General features: G+C 46.4%; 1 protein-coding gene across 1 annotated transcript in view; it reads right to left on the bottom strand.

Annotated features, from left to right (window-relative positions):
* The window catches only part of LOC138662936 (oocyte zinc finger protein XlCOF22-like), a 39,876-nt gene extending 13,022 nt beyond the window's left edge, over positions 1 to 26,854 (bottom strand). The window contains exon 1 of the mRNA XM_069748948.1: positions 26,815 to 26,854. Within this exon, the coding sequence (XP_069605049.1) occupies positions 26,815 to 26,841 (27 nt within the window). The 5' untranslated portion in view covers positions 26,842 to 26,854. The remainder of the gene's footprint in view (positions 1 to 26,814) is intronic.
* Between the last annotated feature and the right edge of the window lie 292 nt (positions 26,855 to 27,146).

Genomic DNA, 27,146 nt, shown 5'->3' with positions numbered 1-27,146 from the left:
GGGCTGCAATGTATGAAGGTCTATTAGGCCAGAGGCAGTGTCCAATAAGTTACCTTTTACCGCCCCCATACACATTAGACTAAAGTTCCATGTAATCACTGATTTCGGGGGTTTAGGCGACTATATAATGTATTTGGGGCCTCCCGACAGATGATGTCAGGGCAGAGAAGGATCGGACATCCTGAATTTCAGAGGATAATCCGTTTGTTCTTCCTGTAGATAATCCTCCACTAGAGGGGTCTGGAGGCGACTCTCTCATACAGACCCCAGGAAAGCTGGAATATTTGTGTGTATGGTGGAGTCGGGAGAGATGGCCGTCTGCCAAATGACCGCTCAGCCAACTCTTATCTCATGTGTATGGGGCCGTTAGTATTACACTGACAGCAGTAATGATACACGGCACTACAGTAGTACAGGGCATCACCGGAGCCATCAGAGGCTTGTATGTTGTATGATCGCACTGATCAGAGGGGTTTAACAAGGGGTTAAAGTGAAAAACATCATAGTTTCACCAACAAGAAATATCCATCACTATATGGAAAGCAGAGTCACTGCACAATGTTAGTTAAGTCTCATCCATAACTACTTTATTATCCTCTATTATCCTGTACACAGTGGAGGAGATAGAAATCACAGGTCCGACAGTAACAGCTGGAATTGGGCCCTCCGACGTAAAGAAAAAAAAAAATATATATATATATATATATATACAGTGGGGCAAAAAAGTATTTAGTCAGTCAGCAATAGTGCAAGTTCCACCACTTAAAAAGGTGAGAGGCGTCTGTAATTTACATCATAGGTAGACCTCAACTATGGGAGACAAACTGAGACAAAAAAATCCAGAAAATCACATTGTCTGTTTTTTTAATATTTTATTTGCATATTATGGTGGAAAATAAGTATTTGGTCAGAAACAAAATTTCATCTCAATACTTTGTAATATATCCTTTGTTGGCAATGACAGAGGTCAAACGTTTTCTGTAAGTCTTCACAAGGTTGCCACACACTGTTGTTGCTATGTTGGCCCATTCCTCCATGCAGATCTCCTCTAGAGCAGTGATGTTTTTGGCTTTTCGCTTGGCAACACGGACTTTCAACTCCCTCCAAAGGTTTTCTATAGGGTTGAGATCTGGAGACTGGCTAGGCCACTCCAGGACCTTGAAATGCTTCTTACGAAGCCACTCCTTCGTTGCCCTGGCGGTGTGCTTTGGATCATTGTCATGTTGCAAGACCCAGCCACGTTTCATCTTCAATGCCCTTGCTGATGGAAGGACGTTTGCACTCAAAGTCTCATGATACATGGCCCATTCATTCTTTCATGTACCCGGATCAGTCGTCCTGGCCCCTTTGCAGAGAAACAGCCCCAAAGCATGATGTTTCCACCACCATGCTTTACAGTAGGTATGGTGTTTGATGGATGCAACTCAGTATTCTTTTTCCTCCAAACACGACAAGTTGTGTTTCTAACAAACAGTTCCAGTTTGGTTTCATCAGACCATAGGACATTCTCCCAAAACTCCTCTGGATCATCCAAATGCTCTCTAGCAAACTTCAGACGGGCCCCGACATGTACTGGCTTAAGCAGTGGGACACGTCTGGCACTGCAGGATCTGAGTCCATGGTGGCGTAGTGTGTTACTTATGGTAGGCCTTGTTACATTGGTCCCAGCTCTCTGCAGTTCATTCACTAGGTCCCCCCGCGTGGTTCTGGGATTTTTGCTCACCGTTCTTGTGATCATTCTGACCCCACGGGGTGGGATTTTGCGTGGAGCCCCAGATCGAGGGAGATTATCAGTGGTCTTGTATGTCTTCCATTTTCTAATTATTGCTCCCACTGTTGATTTCTTCACTCCAAGCTGGTTGGCTATTGCAGATTCAGTCTTCCCAGCCTGGTGCAGGGCTACAATTTTGTTTCTGGTGTCCTTTGACAGCTCTTTGGTCTTCACCATAGTGGAGTTTGGAGTCAGACTGTTTGAGGGTGTGCACAGGTGTCTTTTTATACTGATAACAAGTTTAAACAGGTGCCATTACTACAGGTAATGAGTGGAGGAAAGAGGAGACTCTTAAAGAAGAAGTTACAGGTCTGTGAGAGCCAGAAATCTTGATTGTTTGTTTCTGACCAAATACTTATTTTCCACCATAATATGCAAAAAAAATGATAAAAAAACAGACAATGTGATTTTCTGGATTTTTTTTTCTCAGTTTGTCTCCCATAGTTGAGGTCTACCTATGATGTAAATTACAGACGCCTCTCATCTTTTTAAGTGGTGGAACTTGCACTATTGCTGACTGACTAAATACTTTTTTGCCCCACTGTATATATATATAAAGCTGAGTGTATGTGTGTGTGTGTGTGTGTCAAGCCACGCCCATTCCACATAGCAACCAATCACTAAGCATCTTTCATTTCACCAGAGCTGTTTAGAAGAAGCTGAGCTGTGATTGGTTGCTATGAGCAACAGTTTTCCCACTCCACAACACCTCAGCAGACACTGACCGGGTGGGAGAAATCTCGCATCCCTGGGAATATAAGCTCCAGCCATTGTCTGCCCCCCAGAAAGGAGCAGAGAGCACATGACAGAAGTGAATCCCCCTCCTCTATTACTGCCGCGCTCTATTGTTACCGGCGTAGAAAATCGCATCATCAGCGGCCGCGCACAGAGCCGCAGTGCCAGGTTACATAACAGCACATCTCCAGGAACTCCCTGCTCAGTGCCACCCAGCTCGGGACTATGGGATGGAGGATGTGTGAGGGGGTATATGGGCACGGGATTATGGGATGGAGGATGTGTGATGGGTATATGGGCACTGGACTATGGGATGGAGGATGTGTGATGGGTATATGGGCACGGGACTATGGGATGGAGGATGTGTGATGGGTATATGGGCACTGGACTATGGGATGGAGGATGTGTGATGGGTATATGGGCACGGGGCTATGGGATGGAGGATGTGCGATGGGTATATGGGCACGGGGCTATGGGATGGAGGATGTGTGATGGGTATATGGGCACTGGACTATGGGATGCAGGATGTGTGATGGGTATATGGGCACTGGACTAGGGGATGGAGAATATGTATGATGGGTATATGTGTGATAGAAATATGTATATCATGTAGATCTCACTTGCATGTATACTCCTTTAAATCATATATATATTCCTTTATATCACATATACTTACACAAAAGCAAATATATATCTATCTACTCAGCTACTTTATAATCAGTTGCTCAATTTTACCACATGAGCTAGGCCAGATTGTGCTCGGTACTTTCCGCTATGTCTCAAACACCTTAAAAATGGGAAGTTGGACCAGATGTTCGGGACTGATACCGCTGAGTCTTCTGAAATGGCAGATCAACAGTGCCAAATGTACTAAGTCCTGGTCAGATGTCTCAAATTTGCCCTACATACCGAGAGTTACATTTTAGTTGCATAATCAGCAGTCATATGTGCATTAATCACAATATTCCATATATATCAGATAACCAATAATTGAATTGTATGTTAATTAACTAACCGCCCCAACCACTCCTTTCTATATGTTATTATAAAAACTATGTATCAGGAAATAAATGGTCAGTCTTTGATTGAATGTCAAGCTGTCATCACGTGTCAGACTCATTCTTTCTTGAGGACTCAAAAATAATAATTGGGAGCGGCCGCAGCACACACGGGTAGATTTATCCAACCCAAATTTCCATATCAAGTGGCGCTCCCGCGAGGCCGGACGAAGATATCACAGGAGGGGATCCTGCTGACCGGACAGACGAGGGTGCGGGCCACGGCCTTGGCCCACGGGACGGAGACTGCAGCTCCATCAGAGTAAGGTAAGAAAATTCTATCATCTTACCTGAATGTCCCCTGTGCCCAGTCCGGGTCTGTACCTTTAGCCGGTCAGGTGTGGTCAGCACCGCATTCCCAGGTAGTGTAAAAAGTCCGAGCCTGAACCTAAACCCTGGGATATAAGTCAAGGTGTCTGCTGTGTGCCGTGTATATGTTCTGTGTTTGTGTAACATCCGGGAGAAGCAAGGAACAGTGACTGTTTGTGGTTTGCTGGGTAACAGACCGCAGGAGGTCAAATCGCTCGATAAGTTATTGCAGGATTCCCGTGCATAGGAGGGACAGGTAGTCCCGGGGCAGGTGGTCCCAGGCTCCAGGCACGGGTAGTGATAACTTAGAGGGCTACTGCAGATTCCCGTAGTGCCGACTATCTAGTTAGATAGGTCGGACCGGGGTGGTAGAATTCCCACCTGTTGTGTTTCTCACTCAGGTGGCCCGGGCATAGGTGTGCCCAGTGCGATTGGCAGTAGTCTGTTTCCCAGCGCACCCTGCACGTGTCACAGAATAATAAAGAGGGTGTCGAATCTCCTGGATGTCAATGTTCTTTGTCTGTTAATGTCACATATTGTTGCTTAACTGCATAGAATTGAAAAAGAAAGTTTTTTTTTCCTCTCTCTCCCCGTCTATTCTCTATTTAGAACTTCCCCTCCTCCATGCAGTTAGGAGAAATATATGCATTGTAAATCACACGGTCACAACCGTTTTTTTGTCTTTTTTTTTCCTCTTCTTTTTGTTGCTAAGTTTTCTGTTTTGGCATATATCTGGTTATGGTATAACAGTTATTTGAAGAGGTGAAACTAAATGATATCTATCATTTTTGATGTGACATACGTGATTTTTGGTATAACAGCAGCTGCTGATAAAAAGGGGAAGTGTGTCTCTGACTGCATTTAAGCGCAGAGGGAAAAAAAAAACACAGGGGGGAGGAGAGAAGCCGTTTTAATTTTATTTTGTTTTCTGTTTTTGTTGCATTTTGAGGTTGTTGTTTTTTTTAAGTTTTTATGCCTCTTCACCTTTTTGTTTAAAAAGGGATTTTTATTTATTTATTTTTCTTCCTTTTCTGTGAGGATCCTGAGTTTTGGATCGTGTACCCAGTTTTTTTTTATGGTTCTTTTATGTTTTGATTTCAACATCTTGCATCAATTTTTTTGAAAGCTCCCTTTTTCTTCTATTTTTCGTGTTTTTATATACTTACCTCCTTGAGATTTTTATTGTTGTGTTTTTTATTTCTCTTTTTGCAATGGGGAATAGATTGGCCAAGCAACAGGAGAGCCTTTTGCTTCCTGATGAGAAAACGGCTCCTCAAATAGTAGCAGAGCACGAAGGTGTCAGATATGTGAAGAATTACAGGCAGCTCATGAAAGTATGTGAAATCCATCAGGGAGGCAGGCTTAGAGCTGCAGAATGGCATGATGTCTTAAAAAGAAAGAAAGGAAAGCTAGTTGATACTAACTTGCTGCCCACTGCCACAGCATGGTATAAGGTGGCTACAGACTTACAACGTTTGGGGAGCACCGAAAGATATGTGAAGGAGTCAGAAAGTGATTTTTATGTGTACAAAGTAGGGAAAGGTGTTAAACCATCAGCACCTCCCCCATATGGGGATGAAAAATATTGGGTGTGTGCAGTCTGCACCCAGCAGAATCCATTGTACAGGGAGACTTGCTCAGCATGTGTTGCGCCCCACCCAAACTTGGTACAGGGAGATGGCACTGTTACTCTGACGATGCCGGCACGGGCTGCATCAAAGAAGAAGGAATTCTCTTCTTGTCTTTCTCCACCATCTTTTTCCTCTCCGTCTTCTGCACTGCCCTCTCCTCCTCCTCTTTCTTCTCCACCTTTTTCTCCTCCTCTTTCTCTTCCTCACCCTTCTCATTATTCCGCACTTCCTCCTCCTATACGCCTTTCATAAACCCCTCCTTCTTCTTCTTCTTCTTCTTCTTCATCTCCTCCTCCTACACCACACCCACCTCCTTCATCACACTTTTCATCTCCTCCTCCTACACCACACCTACCTCCTTCATCACACATTTCATCTCCTCCTCTCTCTCTCTGAAGCACTCTCCCCTTCCTCTAAATCACCTGTCTTTTCCTCACTCAGTTAATCCCTCCCACCCTTCATCTCCGCTTTCTGCGCACCTCATATCTCATTCTGTGTCACACTCTCCTTCTCCTGATCTGCTGCCTGTCGGGCAGGTGCCGAATCCAGGCAGTGTGGTGTCTCTGTATCCAGTGCTCACAGCACAAGGCACATTCTATGTTCCCAATACAGCCCAGCCTCTGACAGTCATGGTATCGGGGGAGGAAGGTGGAGATCCCCCAGTAGAAGGCACCCCCCAAGCCGCAGCAGGCTTCCCCCAGGCACACCCAGCAGCAGGCAGCTCAGGTCCGGGGACAGAGGGGGGAGACAGGCATCACCATCAGATGGTGATCAGTATCCCCGGTCAGAGCAGCCAACATTCACACCACAATGGAACTATAATCCTCCACAGCCTCAGCAGGGTGGGGACACATCCTCTCACAAAAAGACAATATCTAAGACCGCTTATCAGCCACTGCATGACCCCAGTGCACTCTATCACAACTATTCCTCTGATGAGGATGAAGAGGGGACTTCATACATGCTACCCAGTACTAGAAAGAAAAACCCACGGGCACCTAGGAGACAGAATAGGTAGAAGCACCACCATTACACTATGTGCACTTCACCCCAAGTCAGGTGACCAGTATCCTCAACAATCTTCCAGACCCAGAGATGCACCCCATGCCATTCTACAGAAGAATGCAGCAGAACCAGCACACATATGCAGCCACCTGGAATGATCTGTGGGCAGTGATGGAGATAAAGGCAGGTGATGCCTTCTGGCCAATCATGAAAGAACACTTCAAGCTTTCAGCAGACTTAGACGTACATGCCTGGGAGTCAGGGCCGAAGCTGATTGAACAACTCAGAGAGTGGGCCAAAGGCAGGCTGGCCGGACAGGCCCTCAGCTTACATGACATGAGTCAGGAGAAGACAGAGTCTGTAAAGAAGTTTCATGGCAGAGTAATGCAAGTATTCCAGGACTTGGGCTTCACCATTCATCACCAGATACACACGCAAATGTTGGCACAGGCCTTTGTGCATGGACTGAGACAGCCAATCAGGAAACCACTGATAGTGGCTAGGCCCGAGAACAGGTCAATAGCAGTGGACTGACCCAGCAAAACGGGTTATGTGCACCTAGGAGACTGTTTATTGTCAATTGCCACTAAAACTGCTGCCATTATAGCACCACAAAGAGCGCAAAGAAGGAAACGGGTGCAGTGCTGCTGAGAACACCGGAAGGGGAGCCAGAAGTGAAGACGCTGCAAAGTGCCGAACGACACACCGGAAGAACCGCTGCAGACTCCGGAGAGGAGACACCAACCTCAAGGTTAGCAAAGGGGAGAAGCTATGTCAAAGCAGGGGGAAGAAGTGATGGCAGATGCAGCCGCAGCCCCTGTAATGCCCCAAGACCTTGAGTTGGATGCAGCCACTGGTCTCATGGCACCCCCGGGCCTCGCCACGGACGCACCTGCAGGCCCCATCTTACCACTGCAGCTTCAATCAGCAGGCCGGACCCCGCTGCCGCTACAGTGTCCATCATGCTGTTGTCCACAGTAGCCAAAGGGATTGAGTCCCAACCAGGAATGCAGAAGACAGCCCCTCTCATGGTGACCACTGACCTGGAAGCGCAACCACCCTACAAAGACAGAAGAAGTGTCAAGTGTTGCAACTGTGGCAAGTTTGGCCATTTCTGGAACCAGTGCAGAGCACCCATGCAACCCAAGAGTTGGTCCAGAGAAACAGGTCAAGGAAGAAGTACAGAAGGCAGTGAAGTACCCCGTTCATGGGACAGGGGTAAGCAAGCCAGGTCTGCAAGACACTACGCTCCTGACATGCAAAACCCCTTCAGCAGGACCAACCCCTCAAATTACCCTGAAAGTGGATGGCGTTGTCAGGTCTTTTCTTGTGGACACTGGTGCAGCCAGAAGTGTGATGAGACATGTGGAAGTCCCCGACCCTACCTGCCTATCAGAATCCTCTGTGTCTTGCGTAGGCATCGACGGTCAAGTCAGAAATTCTCAGCTTACAAAGCCTCTGAGCGTGTGCACTCAGCCAGGACACTCTATCCTATCCCAGTTTGTGGTGTCAAGAACCTGCCCACTCAACCTACTGGGGGCAGACCTTCTTCAGAAACTAAAAGCAACCATAGTGTTCCAGGAAGATGGGACCGTGACCCTTTCTTCACCTCTGACCCAGGAAGAGTCAGTCATGCTAGCAGCCTTACAGGAACCTCAAACAACCCATGAAGGCCTACCCAAGGAGGTACTGGATGTAGTACCAGAAAGTCTATGGTCTAAGGGACCCCAAGATGTGGGAAAACTTCAGGTTGCCCCGGTGCGGGTATCGCTCAAGCCAGGTACTCCATATCCTCGTAAGGCCCAGTATCCCTTGTCCATTGCACAGATTCAAGCCGTCTCAGACCAATTGAAGGTGTTCCTGGAAATAGGGGTCGTTGTCCCCTGCACCTCTCCTTGCAATACCCCGCTTTTCCCTGTCAAGAAAAAGACTGCAAAAGGAGAGCCAGCCAAGTTCAGAATGGTACATGACCTAAGAGCGGTGAATGGCGCTACAGTATTTGAAACTCCAATTGTGCCGAATCCACACACCCTGCTCTCAAATGTGCCTTCCACAGCAACAGTATTCACGGTGATCGACCTGGCAAATGCTTTATTCAGTGTTCCCCTCCATACAGACGACCAGTTCCTGTTTGCCTTCACGCATCAGGGGGCACAGTACACATGGGCGGTGATGCCCCAGGGGGCCCAGAACAGCCCCTCGCAATTCACCAAAGCAATGTCCACAGTTCTCGCCAACTGGATCACAGAGCATGCAGAAGTGACCCTGCTACAATACGTGGACGATCTACTCCTTTGTGCAGTTGACTTTGACACGTGTAAAGCACATTCCGTGCCTCTCCTACTCTACCTGGCGAAACAACACTGCAAGGTCTCAAAGAACAAAGTCCAGTGGTGTCTGAAGCGAGTTACATTCCTTGGGCACTGCATTGCTCATCAGACTAAACACCTGACAGATGACCGGAAGACCACAATGGAGAAGATGGCTCCTCCAACAACTCCAAAGGCGCTACAGGCCTTCCTTGGTCTAGTATCGTACTGCAGAACCTGGATCCCTGATGCCTCAGTCCTAATGCAACCTCTGTATGACTGCGTTAACGTAACTCCGTTCCTGCTAACAGATGTGGCCTTCAGTTCGTTCAAGAAGCTAAAAGACTCAGTAGTCTCAGCGCCAGCGCTAGGCCTACCTGACTACGAGAAGCCATTCCGTCTCTACCTGATGGAGAAAGAAGGCCATGCTACTGGAGTCCTGACACAGACTCACGGGGGAAGACAGAGACCTCTAGGCTATTTTTCAGCTCGCCTGGATCCAGTTGCAAGGGGAGCCCCCTCCTGCATGAGAGCAGTATTTGCAGCACACGCCCTCCTGGACAAAACAGCTGACATCATTCTTGGACATCCACTGGAAATCCTGGCTCCACATGACATCTCAGCAATTCTCAATCAAACCCAGCCAAAACATCTTTCCACCGCAAGACATCTTCGTCTACAGTGCTCACTACTACTGCCTGACAACGTCACCATCTCCAGATGTACAGTCCTCAATCCGGCCACTCTACTCCCACTCCCAAGGGGGGATACAGATACGAACCCTCCATATCAAAATCTGCATGATACCTTCCACAAGGATCTGGATTTGCTCCGACCGGATGATCATGATTGCTTCAGCATCATGCAACTGGAAACAGCAGGACTACCCAATGTGGCAGAAGAGCCACTGGCCAACCCAGAGTTGATCCTCTATGTAGATGGCTCCAGATTTGCAGATGATGAAGGAAGATTTCACAAGGGATGTGCAGTGACCAGCAATCAAAAAATCCTGTGGTCCAGGAGTCTCCCACCTAGCCTGTCAGCCCAGGAAGCAGAACTGATAGCGCTGACGAAGGCTTGCCAGATTGCAGAAGGCAAAACTGCGAACATTTACACCGATTCAAGGTATTCGCTTGGCATAGCACACGACTTCGGACCCATCTGGGCTGCAAGAGACTTCATCACAGCAAGCGGAACAACCGTAAAGCATCATGGAGCTATTAAAGACCTACTGAGCGCACTCCAACTCCCAAAAATGGTGGCAGTACTGAAGGTCAAAGCACATGGAAAACTGAACACAGTAGAGGCACGGGGCAACAACATGGCGGATATGGCAGCCAAAGAAGCCGCCAAAGGAAGACAGTATGGAGAAATGGGAGAGGTCGTAGAGCCGGACGGCTACTACGTGGCAACTGAGGACAAGACACCAGATGAGATGACGTCTTGGGATCTATTCAAGAAGTTGCAAGAACAAGCCCCAAAGGAGGAAAAGGAGAATTGGATGCGGAAGGGTGCAACACATCAAGAAGGAAGGGTATACTCAATGGACTACAAACCCTGTTTACCCCGAAGCATGTACCCTATGGTGGTCCAGTGGGCACATGGGCCCACGCACAGATCAAAGACACAGATGAATGATCTGATTGGTGCTTACTGGTTCGCTCCAGGGATCTCCACCCTAACAGCCAAGTTCACTAGCAGCTGTCTGACCTGCGGCAAATGCAACCCTGGAAGAATGGAGAAAGTTCCCACACATCATCTTGCCAGACCGCTGTACCCCTTCCAGAGGATCCAGATAGACCACATCCAGATGCCGCCAAGTGGAGGATTCGAATATGCCCTTGTGGTCGTCGACGTGTTTTCAGGATGGCCAGAAGCTTTCCCAGTGAGGAATAAGTCAGCAAAGACTACTGCAAAGAAGCTACTCTCAGAGATCGTGTGCAGATACGGGGTCCCAGAAGTGATAGAGAGTGATCAGGGGCCCGCATTCACAGCAAACCTCACAAGGGAGGTCTGGTCAGCAGTAGGGTCAGACTTAGGCCTACACACTCCCTACCACCCCCAGAGCAGCGGGAAAGTAGAAAGACTGAATGGGACACTCAAAAACAAGATGTTAAAAGTTGCCCAAGAGACAAGCAAACCATGGCATGAAACACTCCCCATCGCACTGTTTAGTGTCAGGCACACTCCCCGGGGCCCAGAAAAGCTGTCACCTCATGAGATTCTGTTTGGGTCCAGCCCTCGGTTAGGGGTATTCTTCCCTCAGCAGTTGACAATGCAATATGATACTTTGTCTGCTTATGTAATTGAACTCACCAAGAAACTTGCTAATGTCCATTCTCGAGTTTTCTCTTCATTACCAGATCCAGGATCGGTACCCGGTTCACACTCCCTGAAACCAGGAGACTGGGTGTTGGTGAAGAGGAGAACGCTCGACCCCAGATTTGACGGTCCCTTCCAAGTGCTGCTGACGACACCAACCTCTGTGAAACTAGAGGGAAGGCCCACTTGGATCCACGCATCGCACTGCAAGAAGGCTCCCGTACCAGAAGATACGCCTAAGCCAGAATGATCCTGATGATGGAAAAGACAGTAAAGGAAACAACAAACCTGATGCCGCATCTCCTCCTGGACGAACCTATCCGAATTCAGATTCACCCACCTGATGGCTCCTCCAATCCTGATGATGACGACGAATATGTGGAACTGATCGAACAGAGTCGCCAATATGAGACCATGCATGTTTCTACCCCCATTTAGGGACAGATCTCCTGATCGCCCATTGCGAAAGTCTGTACGGTGTAGGGAGTAGGCACTAGGTTTGCGTCAGTTCGCCGGCAGCACAAAAGAGTTGCAGCGCTTTGGGACAGGAGGCTAGGCTTAGGGCAAGTGATATCTATGGGGGGCTTGTGATAGAAATATGTATATCATGTAGATCTCACTTGCATGTATACTCCTTTAAATCATATATATATTCCTTTAAATCACATATACTTACACAAAAGCAAATATATATCTATCTACTCAGCTACTTTATAATCAGTTGCTCAATTTTACCACATGAGCTAGGCCAGATTGTGCTCGGTACTTTCCGCTATGTCTCAAACATCTTAAAAACGGGAAGTTGGACCAGATGTTCGGGACTGACACCGCTGAGTCTTCTGAAATGGCAGATCAACAGTGCCAAATGTACTAAGTCCCGGTCAGATGTCTCAACTTTGCCCTACATACCGAGAGCTACATTTTAGTTGCATAATCAGCAGTCATATGTGCATTAATCACAATATTCCATATATATCAGATAACCAATAATTGAATTGTATGTTAATTAACTAACCGCCCCAACCACTCCTTTCTATATGTTATTATAAAAACTATGTATCAGGAAATAAATGGTCAGTCTTTGATTGAATGTCAAGCTGTCATCACGTGTCAGACTCATTCTTTCTTGAGGACTCAAAAATAATAATTGGGAGCGGCCGCAGCACACACGGGTAGATTTATCCAACCCAAATTTCCATATCATATGGGCATGGGACTATGGGATGGAGGATATGTATGATGGGTATATGGGCACGGGACTATGGGATGGAGGATATGTGTTGTGAATTCTGTTGTCAAGCTCCCTCCTGTGGTCATGAATGGTACTTCGGCTGGTTCTGTCCATGGGCTTCCTCTGTTGGTTGTGAGTGGGGCTGCGGCTTCTAAGTTTCCTTCCACAGGTGACGAGGTTAATTCGTTAGCTGGCTGCTCTATTTAACTCCACTTAGATCATTGCTCCATGCCACCTGTCAATGTTCCAGTATTGGTCTAGTTCACTCCTGGATCGTTCTTGTGACCTGTCTTCCCAGCAGAAGCTAAGTTCCTGCTTGTTTTTCTTTGTTTGCTATTTTTCTGTCCAGCTTGCTATTTTGATTTTTGTCTTGCTTGCTGGAAGCTCTGGGACGCAGAGGGAGCGCCTCCGCACCGTGAGTCGGTGCGGAGGGTCTTTTGCGCCCTCTGCGTGGTCTTTTGTAGTTTTTTGTGCTGACCGCAAAGTTACCTTTCCTATCCTCAGTCTGTTCAGTAAGTCGGGCCTCACTTTGCTAAATCTATTTAATCTCTGTGTTTGTATTTTCATCTTTACTCACAGTCATTATATGTGGGGGGCTGCCTTTTCCTTTGGGGAATTTCTCTGAGGCAAGGTAGGCTTTATTTTTCTATCTTCAGGGCTAGCTAGTTCCTTAGGCTGTGTCGAGTTGCATAGGGAGCGTTAGGAGCAATCCACGGCTATTTCTAGTGTGTGTGATAGGATTAGGGATTGCGGTCAGCAGAGTTCCCACGTCTCAGAGCTCGTCCTATATTATTTGTAACTATCAAGTCAGTGTGCTCTTAACCACCAGGTCCATTATTGTCCTTACCACCAGGTCATAACAGATATGTATGATGGGTATATGGGCATGGGACTATGGGATGGAGGATATGTATGATGGGTATATGGGCACGGGTCTATGGGATGGAGGATATGTATGATGGGTATATGGGCACTGGACTATAGGATGGAGGATGTGTGATGGGTTTATGGACACTGGACTATGGTATGGAGGATGTGTGATGGGTATATGGGCACTGGACTATGGGATGGAGGATGTGTGATGGGTATATGGACACTGGACTATGGGATGGGGGATGTGTGATGAGTATATGGGAACTGGACTATGGGATGGAGGATGTATGATGGGTATATGGGAACTGGACTATGGGATGGAGGATGTGTGATGGGAATATGGGCTCGGGACTAAGGGATGGAGGATGTATGATGGGTATATGGGCACTGGACTATAGGATGGAGGATGTCTGATGGGTTTATGGACACTGGACTATGGTATGGAGGATGTATGATGGGTATATAGGCACTGGACTATGGGATGGAGGATGTGTATGATTTGTATATGGGCACTGGACTATTGGATGGAGGATGTGTATGATGGGTATATGGGCTCTGGACTATGGATTGGAGGATGTGTGATGGGTATATGGGCTCTGGACTATGGGATGGAGGATATGTATGATAGGTATATGGGCACTGGACTATGGGATGGAGGATGTGTATGATGGGTATATGGGCACTGGACTATGGATTGGAGGATGTGTGATGGGTATATGGGCACGGGACTATGGGATGGAGGATGTCTGATAATCTCCTGCTGTACAAGAAAATTGTTCTCCTGTGTGCCCATGTAGCTCAGTATGAGGTCTCCACACAGTATGACGGCCCCACAGCACCTCACACAGTATTATGGGTAAAGATGATCTAATATTTTAATGTTCTGTTCGGCTCACGATCGCCGAATTTGCAACATTCCCCAACATTCCCAGCCGCTGCGAGCGCAGCCTCAGTGTCTAGCGGTGACATCACTGATGCTCCGTTCCCAGCCGGGCAAAACTGCGGTGACCTCGGTGAGAAACCCCACTAGCACTGTGAGAAAGTCGCATGGTGTAGAGGCGAGTTCACCGGCAGAATTATTAAAAAATACAGTGTGGGGACCACTCTATTCTTGATAACTAGCCTTGCTGAAGCTGACAGTTGAGGGTTGCAGCCCCCCAGCTGTGAGTTTGCCTGGCTTGTTATCAAAAATAGGGGGAACCCACACAGGTTTTTAAAATTATTTATTTACCGCACAGAAGCAGCTGATGAATACTCCTATCATCTGCTCCTCCTCTCACTGTTATTAGCAGGTGTCGTACGATGGGAGCAAATGACCCATCAGCTGACACCAGTGACCGGAGGTAACCTCTATACCTCCCACCACAGCTGAGCGCTCCCGCTGTCTTTTGACAGTGGGGGAACTGCAACTCTCTGACAGTGAGGGATGGTTTAACCGCCATTCAGAAGCGGTGTTTGCCGTGCTGTCATGCATATCATAGCGTGTCAAACACTGTATTGTCGGGCCCCCTATTCAAGTGAATGGGGTTCGGGTCCACTCTGCTCAATGACAGGCTGTATGGACGCATCATGCAGCCTGCCATCTAGAGGTAGCAGAGCCGAGTGTGAGGTCACATCCGGCTGTCCTTGACTTTTCTGCTGCAAATACACTGAAAGAAGTGACATGCTCTACGTAAATAAAACGCTGCAAAGCACAAAATCCTGATGACAAAAAAAAAAAACAGTGTGTGTATGAGATTTCTGAAATCTCAGACTTTTCTGGTAATGGAAAAAGCAGCTAAAAAATGGCATATAAAAATGCATCAAAAACGCCCAGTGTGAACATACCCGTGAGAGCAGGAGCAGATGATGGAGGGTATTCATCAGCCGCACTTGCGCTGTAAATAAATAATAAAAAAAACTGTGGGTTCCCCCCTATTTTTGATAATCAGCCAGGCAAAACTCACAGCTGGAGGCTGCAACCCTGAGCTGTCAGCTTCACCAAGGTTGGTTATCAAGAATAAAGGAGTCAACACGCTTTTTTTTAATTATTTTAATAAATAATTTAAAAAAAATGGCATGGGGTCCCCCCATTTTTTGACAACCAACCTTTCTAAAGCTGGGGGCTGGTATTCTCAGGCTGGTAAGGGGCCATGGATATTGACCCGCCCCCAGCCTAAAAATAGCAGCCCGCAGCTGCCCAGAAAAGGCACATCTATTAGATGCGCCAATTCTGGTGCTTTGCCCGGCTCTTCCGTCTTGCCCTGTAGTGGTGGCAAGTGGGGTTCAAATATGTGTAGTTGATATCACCTTTGTATTGTCAGGTGACATCAAGCCCAGGGCTTAGTAATGGAGACTAAGACACCGATCCATTACTAATCCTATAGTTATTTGATAAAGACACAGCAAGAATAAAGTGAATTGAAAAAATGACACAGACTCCTTTAATAATCTCAATTAAACCATACTTACGACCTCGCCTAATTCCACCAAAGCCCTCGATCTCCTGTACTAAAACTAAAAAACAACAATCTACCATACCTGTCTGTCGTTCTGTCCCACGCCATAATCCATGTCTGGGGGAAAAATAGTTTTCAACCTGGACGGTGCCAAGATGTGACCATCCAGGCTGAGAACCTCTGGTGAATGAGCTGCTGGGAACACAACATGAGTGACTGGCAGCAACGTCCTAGCCTAGCTGAACTGCGGTGACCTCAGTGAGATCCCCACTAGCACCATGAGAAAGTCGCACAGTGCAGAGGAGAGTTGAAATTCATTGCAGTGAAATTCTCCCAGTGAACTCGTCTCTGCACCGTGTGACTTCCTCATGGTGCTAGTGGGGATCTCAAAGAGCCCACACCATTTTCTTTTAGAAAAATTACATCTACAGTATGGTGCACACACTGTACTAATTGTATTTCTCACTGACATCTATATATCTACCTATTCTATTTGTATTTACTGTATGTAATCCATGTCTTCTATCCTGTCGGCTCCTGCAGTGATTTTACACTACCGCGGCTGCTGAATTACCAGCTCTTTATATATATATATATACACACTGTCACTGACATCTATGAGAAAACTTCCTTCTCACCCCCAATGGAGGTGGTCTTTGTTGTCCTTTCTCAGTCCAGAGCCTCTCACCTAGCCAAATTAGTTCTCATGCTTCGCACTGACGAGGGCCAACAGGCCGAAACACCGTGTCTGCGAATTGAGATACTAATTTGGCTTTTATCCTAAGTCATATTGCCCAACTCGTTAAAGAGTTGATTGTGACTTGTAGGATCGCTACTTCCAACAGGTGGCGCCATAGAGTTTAAGTCCTCTTTTTCTCAGAAGAGGCAATTTGCATATTATATTTCCCAGAGGAGCATTGCACGGCGAATAAGCTTCCTTACCTTGACAAGCCAGAGATGGTATGTCACTCTCCATAAGGAGAAACGATACCCCTTAGACCCTAGTTGTTTCTCAGTTAGTGGACAACCAGGTGTTTTATCCATCCAGAGTTTCCTCATACGCTTCATATATCCTCTCCCATTTGGTATTACAGCATCATTTCACCAGATCCAGGTTCTCTTCCCCTATCCATGTATGGTTTGGTCCAGTAGACCATTTATCATCAGATTGTCCTGGTTCTTCGACATCTGACGCGGACCTTGTTAATCCAGGTGATGTCCGAGCTGGCATGACTCTCTTTGCTTGTGACACTCTCATGGTTATTGAGGTAGGCACCATAGTGTTATGGACCACTACTGGTTATTATGTCCAACAGGGCAGAGCCAGGATTTGAACCCCAGTCTCCCACATTGGTGGCTGTGATTTTACTAAACGCGGCACATGTATTGCCGGCTTCTATTATATCTTTTACCGAATGTTACCGACTTTTTCCGATCTTAAGAAAAAATGCTTGTGTTACCGATCATGAATCCGAATGTACCATATTCCTGCCAAATTTATGTTTGGTGATCGTTTTCCGAACATATTCGCTTATCTCTAATTATGGCCACCACAACCTGCTACACAAAATAAAAACCCCACTCAGTATGGAGGCATTTACAGTCCACCACAACCCCAGTATAATGGCCCCTACCAGCCACACATTCAGTATGAGAGTCCCAACAGCTCTTCTCTTAATATGATGCCCCCACAATTCCTGATATTTGATAAAAACCCACACACTACTCAGCCAACCCGGTTCCTGAGGAGCGCTGCTCTGGTCTGTGCGGTGTGAGTACTGAGGCTCCGTACTACAGGTGTGATGCTCTCAACGGTTGGATGAGATGGAGATTAAATTTTTGCAGAGAGGTTACCCACGACGCATTTTACAACAAAGCCGTAGAAATGTGAGTCGAGATAATAATATAAGATCTTCAGTAAGAATCCCACTAGTACACACATTCCATCCTTATATGTATAAATTACACAGCAAGATCCGCAGACATTGGCATATACTACAGGAGAGTTTTCCGAATGTACCTGAGTTTCAGGTTCCTTTTTTGCCCTGTTTTAGGCATCCGAGTAATTTGAAAAATAGCATTGTGAGAGCAGATGTAGGTTCACGTTCCAAGGTTTCACGACAAATATTCTTACAAACCTCACAAAAAGGAACTTTTCCTTGTTTACAGTGTGCACAATGCGCAAACGTACTGAAAGGACCTAGAATTTCTCATCCTCAGACGGGTTCGGATATTCCGATTCAAGGATTCTTTACTTGTAATTCAAAAGAAGTGGTGTATGCCATAAAATGTCCCTGCGGTAAGATGTACGTGGGTGAGACCACCCAAGCTATTAAAGATCGTATCTCACATCACAAGTCGGATATTCGCTGTGGTAAATACCATCTTCCAATTCCTAATCATTTCCGTGAAGCAGGTCACACGGTAGCTCAATTACGGTTTTTGGTACTGGAACAGGTGTCTTTAAATAGGAGAGGGGGCAACTTACATAAGAAACTATTGCAGAGGGAGGCGTTTTGGATTTATTTTTTGCAAAGTTTGGAGCCTAAGGGCATGAATAGGGATTATAATCTCTCAGGTCTCTTCTGAGGTTTATTCGAATTCATACTAATATGTGTCTCTTTTTAGGACCACTGTAAGGGATAAGGATAGCTTGGGTAATCTGACCTAGAGACATGTGATGTGGCGTGTTATGTTTTTCTTTTTTCTTTTGTCTTTTTTTCTTTATTATGCCTCTATGAATTCTAATGGAACCGATATAGTTGGTGGTATATGTTTCAACATACAGGGATTCTTGATTGATAAAGTGATTAATATTGTTTTATTTATGCGTAGTTCATTCACTTTTTCTCTTTGTATTTTTTCCAGGCTGCCGTCTGATTCTTTATTTTTACACTATACTTACCTGGTCTACACGCTCCAGCGTTGATTTCTTTGCTGCACCAACTTTGGGAACTTCCGCACGGTACTATGATGTTTACCGCTCACTTGCGTTCCTGGTACTTTGTCCCCTGGAGGAGTACGGACTTTCCTTTCACTGCGGTGACGTATTTCCGGCTGCGACGTCCCCGTCCATGCGTTCCACCTAGCGGTTCAGCCGCTTTTCTCTGACGTCACTTCCGGGTTGTGGGTTACTTAATGCGGGGACGCATAGGGAAGGGTATGCAGACATTCCTTTCACCGCAGGTTGCGGTTCAGAATTTCCGGATCACCGGACACATTTGCGGTAAGCCCCCTTTCGCGATCTGAGAGAGCGGTGTAGTTCTTTGATACTAGTGGGCACCTGGTTTACCTTTTACTTTTCTACTTTCGCTTTCACTATCACTGATTGGATTGCCTTCCTTTTTTCTTATAGCACTCCTGACGGAGTCACGTGTACTATACCTATGGTGGTCTTTACAGTTACTGCATACAGCGGTAAGCGTATATATGTTTTTTCTAAAGGGGGTGGATTTATGCCCATGTAAAGAGTATATTTAGAAGGATTCTGATTAGGATTATTTGGTTTCATGCATCATCATTGTTTTTTATTTATTTTTTATTTTTTCATTTTTGTGAGGCATTTCATTATGCTCTTTCTATATCATGGAGTACAGGTCATTAGAATGGAAGGTGTTACGGCCACATCAAATATGTTTATGTTTATTATCATGGAGGTACCACTTCCGTTTACTGTATTTGGATTAAATTAATGTTAATTAATGATATTATCATCACCTAGATGATACAAGATTGATGATATCTGACAAATTGTGTGCAGCATTATGTACCGATATTTTCTGTTTGATGTTTTGTCTTGATTAAGCTATGGATTGATATTTTTGTAATATTTTGTAATATTTTTTATTTTTGTTCTAGTCTGATGAAGGTCACGATTGACCGAAACGTTACGTTAAAACTGGATTAAGATTTAATAAAATTTAATAATTCATTTGGAGTGCCGGATTTTTTCATTGTCCAGGTGTGATGTAGTGACGTCATTGTGCCTGCAGTGCACGGAGTCTCAGACTCAGAAGTGAAGGCTGAATGGTGGATCCGGAGCTTTCCACTCCCTGATTCACTAATCTATTCAGCGGTATCACCGTCATGGGAATGTGGATATCGCTGACATTGTGATGATGGGAAGGAGAGGGTGACCAGTACCGCACCCCACCGAGCCCTGTCAATTCATAGGTATCATAGCAACCGAGTGGGCTACCTTTATGGATGATACACTCCTGCCTATCCAACTATCGTATGGTAAATATCTCATAGGTCCTGGGTTCATTAGCATCTGCACCAAGAATGAGGCTAAGTGAGTATTTTATTAATTGGTGGTCGGAGGTAGTCAGTGAGGTGGATGCAGGGGTGAACCTAGCCTCTCTGCTGCTTGAGGCGAAGTGCAGAACGGCACGCCTCCCCCTCATAGTTAATTTTTTTTTTTAAATCGGTAAGAATAAATCTGGTTCATACAGATTTATATCTATCCTGTAAAAATGAGGACAATAGTGGACATTTTAATTTAGAGAAATAGAAAAAAGATGTCCAAATACAAGGATGTCAGCGCCATCACACACATACAAGAACCAGAACAAGAGTCATTAATGTCAATGGCAGGCTTGGCACAAGCATACAGACACACAATGGTGGCTGGCAGAGCGGTGGCCCTGTAGCAGACACAGTCCTGCATTCTTATAGCACAGGAGGCAGCACTGATTGCCAACCTTTTAAACTCTGGCACATGCCTACAAAATTCTGGGCAGCTCCAATGTGGCCGCTGCCTGGCACTGACTAGTCAGACATGTCCACCATGCAGCACCGTCCATACACCATATGGAACAACCGGCAGTCTGAACATCAACAAGCCGCCACTGCACTAAGCTGGTAAAATGGCACGTCTTCCCCAACAGACCACGCCTCCTTCTCCCAAAATGCTTAGCCAATCACAAGCACCACACACGGGGCAGCCCGGAGCTAATAGCAGGGGCCTTCCTATTGGGTTGAGTAAGGGATGTGAGAGTGGGAAGGGTAGCAAGCACAACCGACGCTCAGGAGAAACATGGCTGAATGCCTGTATGTACCGAGGGGCAGCATTGAACCTGGTGTGTAAGTTATGGGCAATCAGTCCTACAGCAGAGACATATGTGAAAGGGACAATGCACCCTGCACAAGGGCGTAGAAAAAGATCATGGGGCCCTATAGCAGAAGTTCTTATTGCTCCCCCGCCCCTCCCCCCCAAAAAAATTTGTCTGAGTCACATACTGCAAATTTGCTGCCGTAACAAAGTAATTTTTCTCTATTCCAAAGACATACTGATAGGGAATTTAGATTGTGAGCCCCAACAGGGACAGTGATGATAATGTGTGCAAAATGTAAAGCGCTGCGGAATATGTTAGCGCTATATAAAAATAAAGATTATTATTAATAAAGATTATTATTGAAGCACCCAGATTCCTCTTTCATTGCCCCATAAAGTATTATGCCAACAAAGGTGCCCCACAAACACTATGACCCCCACAATGATTCCTCCACACGTACAGTATGAAGACCTTACTGTACCCCCTCAACTATCCCGCCACAGTATGATCCCCATACAGCCCTCCATACTGTACAAAGGAACTACGTACAGTATAATTGCCCCCAACACAGCCCTCCATAAAGTATACAGTAAAGGCTTCCTCATAGCTCTTTAAGTGTTATCATTCCCCCCACAGAGCCATCCAAATATTATAATTACTTCCATATATTATAATGCACCCTCATAGTCCTCCATATATTAGAATGCACCCCCATAGTCCTCCATATAGTATAATGCACTCTCCATAGTCCTCCATATATTATAATGCACCCCCATATAGTATAATGCACTCTCCATAGTCCTCCATATAGTATATTGCCAGCGTGCGAGATTGTATCAAAGGCAAGGATACAACCTTTGGCGTATATGAACGTCAAAAGTGGTGAAGTGGTTAAATTACGTTATATACAGCACACATACTGGTCAAGACAGGCTCATTACATACACATCATACATGTCCTTAGTACACACATGCTAAATAACAGATGCACAGCAGGTACACATCATATACACAGAACATGCATGCAGGACAAGTGTATATATACACACACTTCAATATACTCAAAAGATATCTAAGACACACAAACAGACACATCCCCCTACAAACACACACAACCCACACACACAGAGACAAAACTCACACACAGTCAACACAGACACAACCCGCACTGACACACCAGAGAGACACAATCCACACAACAAACACAGTCAAACACCACAGACACAACACACAAACAGAAACCCACAACACACAGACTGTGGTGTGTTATATGACACCACCCACACACCACACAGAGACACAAACTACCCACACACAGACACAACCCACACACCACACAACCTACACACAGACACAACCCACAGAAAGACACAACCTACACACTACAGACACAACACACAAACAGAAACAACACACACACCACCCAGAGACACAAACTACCCACACACATACACAACCCAAACACAGACACGACCCAAAGACGGAGACACAACCCACACACAGACACAATCCACAGAAAGACACAACCTACACACATAGAGACACAACCCACACACATGCAGACACAACCCATACCACAGACAACCCACAGAAAGACACAACCTGCACACAAAGACACAACCCAGACACACAACCCACACACACGCAGACACACCACAGACAAAACCCACACAGAAAGACACAACCTACACACAAAGACAGAGAGACACAACCCACACAGACACAACACGACATGCAACCCACACACAGACAACCCACACACAGACACGCCACCCCCACACAGACACAACACAACAAGCATCCCGCACAGACAACCCACACACATACACGCAACTCTTCAGTGCTACAGGGGTGGGGGCTGGTGTATATATGCAGCTTCCCCTGCTCACAGCAGCTGAGCCCCACACCCACTCTCTGTGCGGGGGTTGCCCAGCAGGAGATCTGTCACTTTGTGGAGTAGAGCTGCTGCTCCTCGGTATCTTCCAGCACAGGTGGCGCCTCTGATCTTATTTCCTGGCTCTCACTTCTTCCGTTCAAAGACGCGCCATGCAGGAGGACAGGAGCAATGGCCAATCAGCTCTTCTGTCAGTGATGTGAGAGCATTCATTGGCCAGTGTCCTTCTCCTGCAGGACGCCTCCCCTCTCTGAGTTGCTGAACCCGGAGGGTAAAAGCCACCGCACACCAGTAATCAAAGTGCATATTCCCCCAGTATGAAGCGGGCGGCACAGCAGGAGATAGCAGGATGTCAGGGAGAGAAGAGCGGCCAAATATGCAGGCACAAGCCGGCATCTGAAAGAATGGCCCCCGGCAGATGCCACTCCCCTTCTTATCAGCAGGTGGCGCCGCATGAGGCAACCGACTCATGATAGGTGCACCCCTCGGTGGATGGTACCATATTGTGCATGTAGGGGGCAGTACTGTGGGAACATTAGAAAGTGGGGGGATGGCAGTACTGTGAGGACATTATACTGTGTGTGAGGGGGATGCCAGTCCTGTGGAAACATTATCCTCTGTGTGCGGGAAGCCACTATTGTGGGAACATTATACTATGTGTGGTGGGATGATGGTACTGTGGTGACTTTAAACTGTGTGTGGGGGTATAGCGGTACTATGAGAACATTATACTGTGTGTGGGGGTATAGCGGTACTATGAGAACATTATACTGTGTGTGAGGGGGATGCCAGTCATGTGTAAACATTATCCCGTGTCTGTGGGAAGCCACTATTGTAGGAACAAAATACTGTGTGTGGTGGGATGATGGTACTGTGGGAAGTTTATACTGTGTGTGGTGGGATGCAGGTACTGTGAGAACATTATACTGTGTGTGGGGGGATGCAGGTACTGTGAGAACATTATACTGTGTGTGGTGGGATGGAGGTACTGTGAGAACCTTATACTGTGCGTGGGGGGTATAGCGGTACTGTGAGAACACTATACTGTGTGTGGGGATATGGCAGTACTATGAGAAGATTATACTGTGTGTGGTGGGATGGAGGTACTATGAGATTATACTGTGTGTGGGCGTATGGCAGTACTATGAGAAGATTATACTGTGTGTGGGGGTATGGTGGTACTATGAGAAGATTATACTGTGTGTGGGGTATGGCGGTACTGTAGGAACATTATACTGTGTGTGGGGGTATGGCGGTACTGTAGGAACATTATACTGTGTGTGGGGGTATGGCGGTACTATGAGAACATTATACTGTGTGAGGGGGTATGGCGGTACTGTAGGAACATTATACTGTGTGTGGGGGTATGGCGGTACTATGAGAAGATTATACTGTGTGTGGTGGGATGGAGGTACTGTGAGAACATTATACTGTGTGTGGGGGTATGGCAGTACTATGAGAAGATTATATTGTGTGTGGTGGGATGGAGGTATTGTAGGAACATTATACTGTGTGTGGAGGTATGGCGGTAGTATGAGAACATTATACTGTGTGTGGGGTATGGCGGTACTATGAGAACATTATACTGTGTGTGGTGGGATGGAGGTACTGTAGGAACATTATACTGTGTGGAGGGTATGGCGGTACTGTAGGAACATTATACTGTGTGTGGTGGGATGGAGGTACTGTAGGAACATTATACTGTGTGGAGGGTATGGCGGTACTGTAGGAACATTATACTGTGTGGGGGTATAGCAGTACTATGAGAAAATTATACTGTGTGTGAAGGTATGGCAGTACTATGAGAACATTATACTGTGTGTGGGGGTATGGCGGTAGTATGAGAACATTATACTGTGTGTGGGGGTATGGAGGTACTATGAGAACATTATACTGTGTGTGGGAGTATGGAGGTACTATGAGAACATTATACTGTGTGTGGGGGTATGGCGGTACTATGAGAACATTATACTGTGTGTGGGGGTATGGCGGTACTATGAGAACATTATACTGTGTGAGAGGGTATGGCGGTACTGTAGGAACATTATACTGTGTGTGGGGGTATGGCGGCACTATGAGAAAATTACTTTGTGTGTGGGGGTATGGCAGTACTATGAGAAGATTATAGTGTGTTGGGAGTATGGCGGTACTGTAGGAACATTATACTGCGTGTGGTGGGATGGAGGTACTGTAGGAACATTATACTGTGTGGAGGGTATGGCGGTACTGTAGGAACATTATACTGTGTGTGGGGGTATGGCGGTACTATGAGAAGATTATACTGTGTGTGGGGGTATGGAGGTACTATGAGAACATTATACTGTGTGTGGGGGTATGGCGGTACTATGAGAACATTATACTGTGTGAGGGGGTATGGCGGTACTGTAGGAACATTATACTGTGTGTGGGGGTATGGCGGCACTATGAGAAAATTACTTTGTGTGTGGGGGTATGGCAGTACTATGAGAAGATTATAGTGTGTTGGGAGTATGGCGGTACTGTAGGAACATTATACTGCGTGTGGGGGTATGGCGGTACAGTAAAAACATTATACTGTGTGTGGGGGTATAGTGGTACTGTGAAAACATTATACTGCGTGTGGGGGTATGGCGGCAGTGTAGGAACATTATACTGTGTGTGGGGGTATGGCATTACTATGAGAACATTATACTGTGTGTGGGGGTATGGCGGTACTGTAGGAACATTATGCTGTGTGTGGGAGTATAGCGGTACTATGAGATTATACTATGTGGGGGGTATGGCAGTACTGTAGGAACATTATACTGTGTGTGGGGGTATGGCGGTACTGTAGGAACATTATACTGTGTGTGGGGGTATGGCAGTACTATGAGAAGGTTATACTGTGTGTGGGGGTATGGAGGTACAATGAGATTATACTGTGTGTGGGCGTATGGCAGTACTGAGAAGATTATACTGTGTGTGGGGGTATGGTGGTACTATGAGAAGATTATACTGTGTGTGGGGTATGGCGGTACTGTAGGAACATTATACTGTGTGTGGGGGTATGGCGGTACTGTAGGAACATTATACTGTGTGTGGGGGTATGGCGGTACTATGAGAAGATTATACTGTGTGTGGTGGGATGGAGGTACTGTGAGAACATTATACTGTGTGTGGGGGTATGGCGGTAGTGTGAGAACATTATACTGTGTGTGGGGGTATGGCGGTACTATGAGAACATTATACTGTGTGTAGGGGTATGGTGGTACTATGAGAACATTATACTGTGTGTGGGGGTATGGTGGTACTATGAGAACATTATACTGTGTGTGGGGGTATGGCGGTACTGTAGGAACATTATACTGTGTGTGGGGGTATGGCGGTACTATGAGAACATTATACTGTGTGTAGGGGTATGGTGGTACTATGAGAACATTATACTGTGTGTGGGGGTATGGTGGTACTATGAGAACATTATACTGTGTGTGGGGGTATGGTGGTACTATGAGAACATTATACTGTGTGTGGGGGTATGGTGGTACTATGAGAACATTATACTGTATGTGGGGGTATGGCGGTACTATGAGAACATTATACTGTGTGGGGGTATGGCGGTAGTGTGAAAATCCCTTTTTTACGAGAGATGCCAGTACTGTGGAAACATTATACTGTGTGAGCGGCATCATATATATTACATAAGGGGTGTAAAAAGGAGAGTCATAAAAAAGACTCCTCAGGGCTGTGCTGCATTTGTACAGACTGCTATCTGCCGTCCAGACGGGACCATGTGACATCAATGGGAAGAGGGAGGGTTTCCGGAGGGAAGAGTCTAGAGGGTGCACCTGGTCAGGAGACCTTGATGACGCAGTTACTGATATTATAAAGGCCGGAGCCCCAAAGGCAGAACAGATTTGGCGCAAAACAAAGGAAAGGGGTGCGAGGAAGAATCTGAGGTACCAGCTCATGGTAAAGTGCCCGAGGCAGCTGGGTGTGGGGCAGAACCCTGCTTACAGGGCATAATGGGGGCATTACACTGTGTGGGGCCAAAAAAGGGGCCCTGTACTAGGAGAACAATCCGCTCCCTCACTTCCTGTCCTCCATAGTTGGCTCGTATGTATCTATTACAGGAAACAGAACAACAACGTTATGATTCTTATAAAGAGTCTCAGTGCAGAAGGGGTGAATGTCCCCGCGCTCAGTAATGGGGAATCTCCACATACCTCCACCTGCAGAGCCGCACTCCACATATATGGCTGCTCTGTGCGCACAGGACCTGTGATGAGGTCACAGGGGGAGGAGTCAGGGGTCACGTGATCTGCAGTGAAGAGGCTACATGGAGACTTCTCCTCAGTCAGTGACATTTCCGCCATTATTCGCCCTCACTACTGGCACAATTACCTCGCGCCGCCTTTTCTACACAATGTTATGTGTGGAATGTAACGTGTGATTTCTCTGGAGACAAATAGACCCCACACATGAGGGAATTATTACCGGTTACCGGACGTCTAGTATATGGCGGCATATGATTGTGCTATCGCCTCCACACCAGGAG

Source organism: Ranitomeya imitator, chromosome 2, assembly GCF_032444005.1.
Source record: "Ranitomeya imitator isolate aRanImi1 chromosome 2, aRanImi1.pri, whole genome shotgun sequence".
In the NCBI taxonomy this organism is placed as follows: domain Eukaryota; kingdom Metazoa; phylum Chordata; class Amphibia; order Anura; family Dendrobatidae; genus Ranitomeya; species Ranitomeya imitator.
Note: the sequence above shows the minus strand (reverse complement) of the source record. Positions and strands in the feature narration are given on the sequence as shown.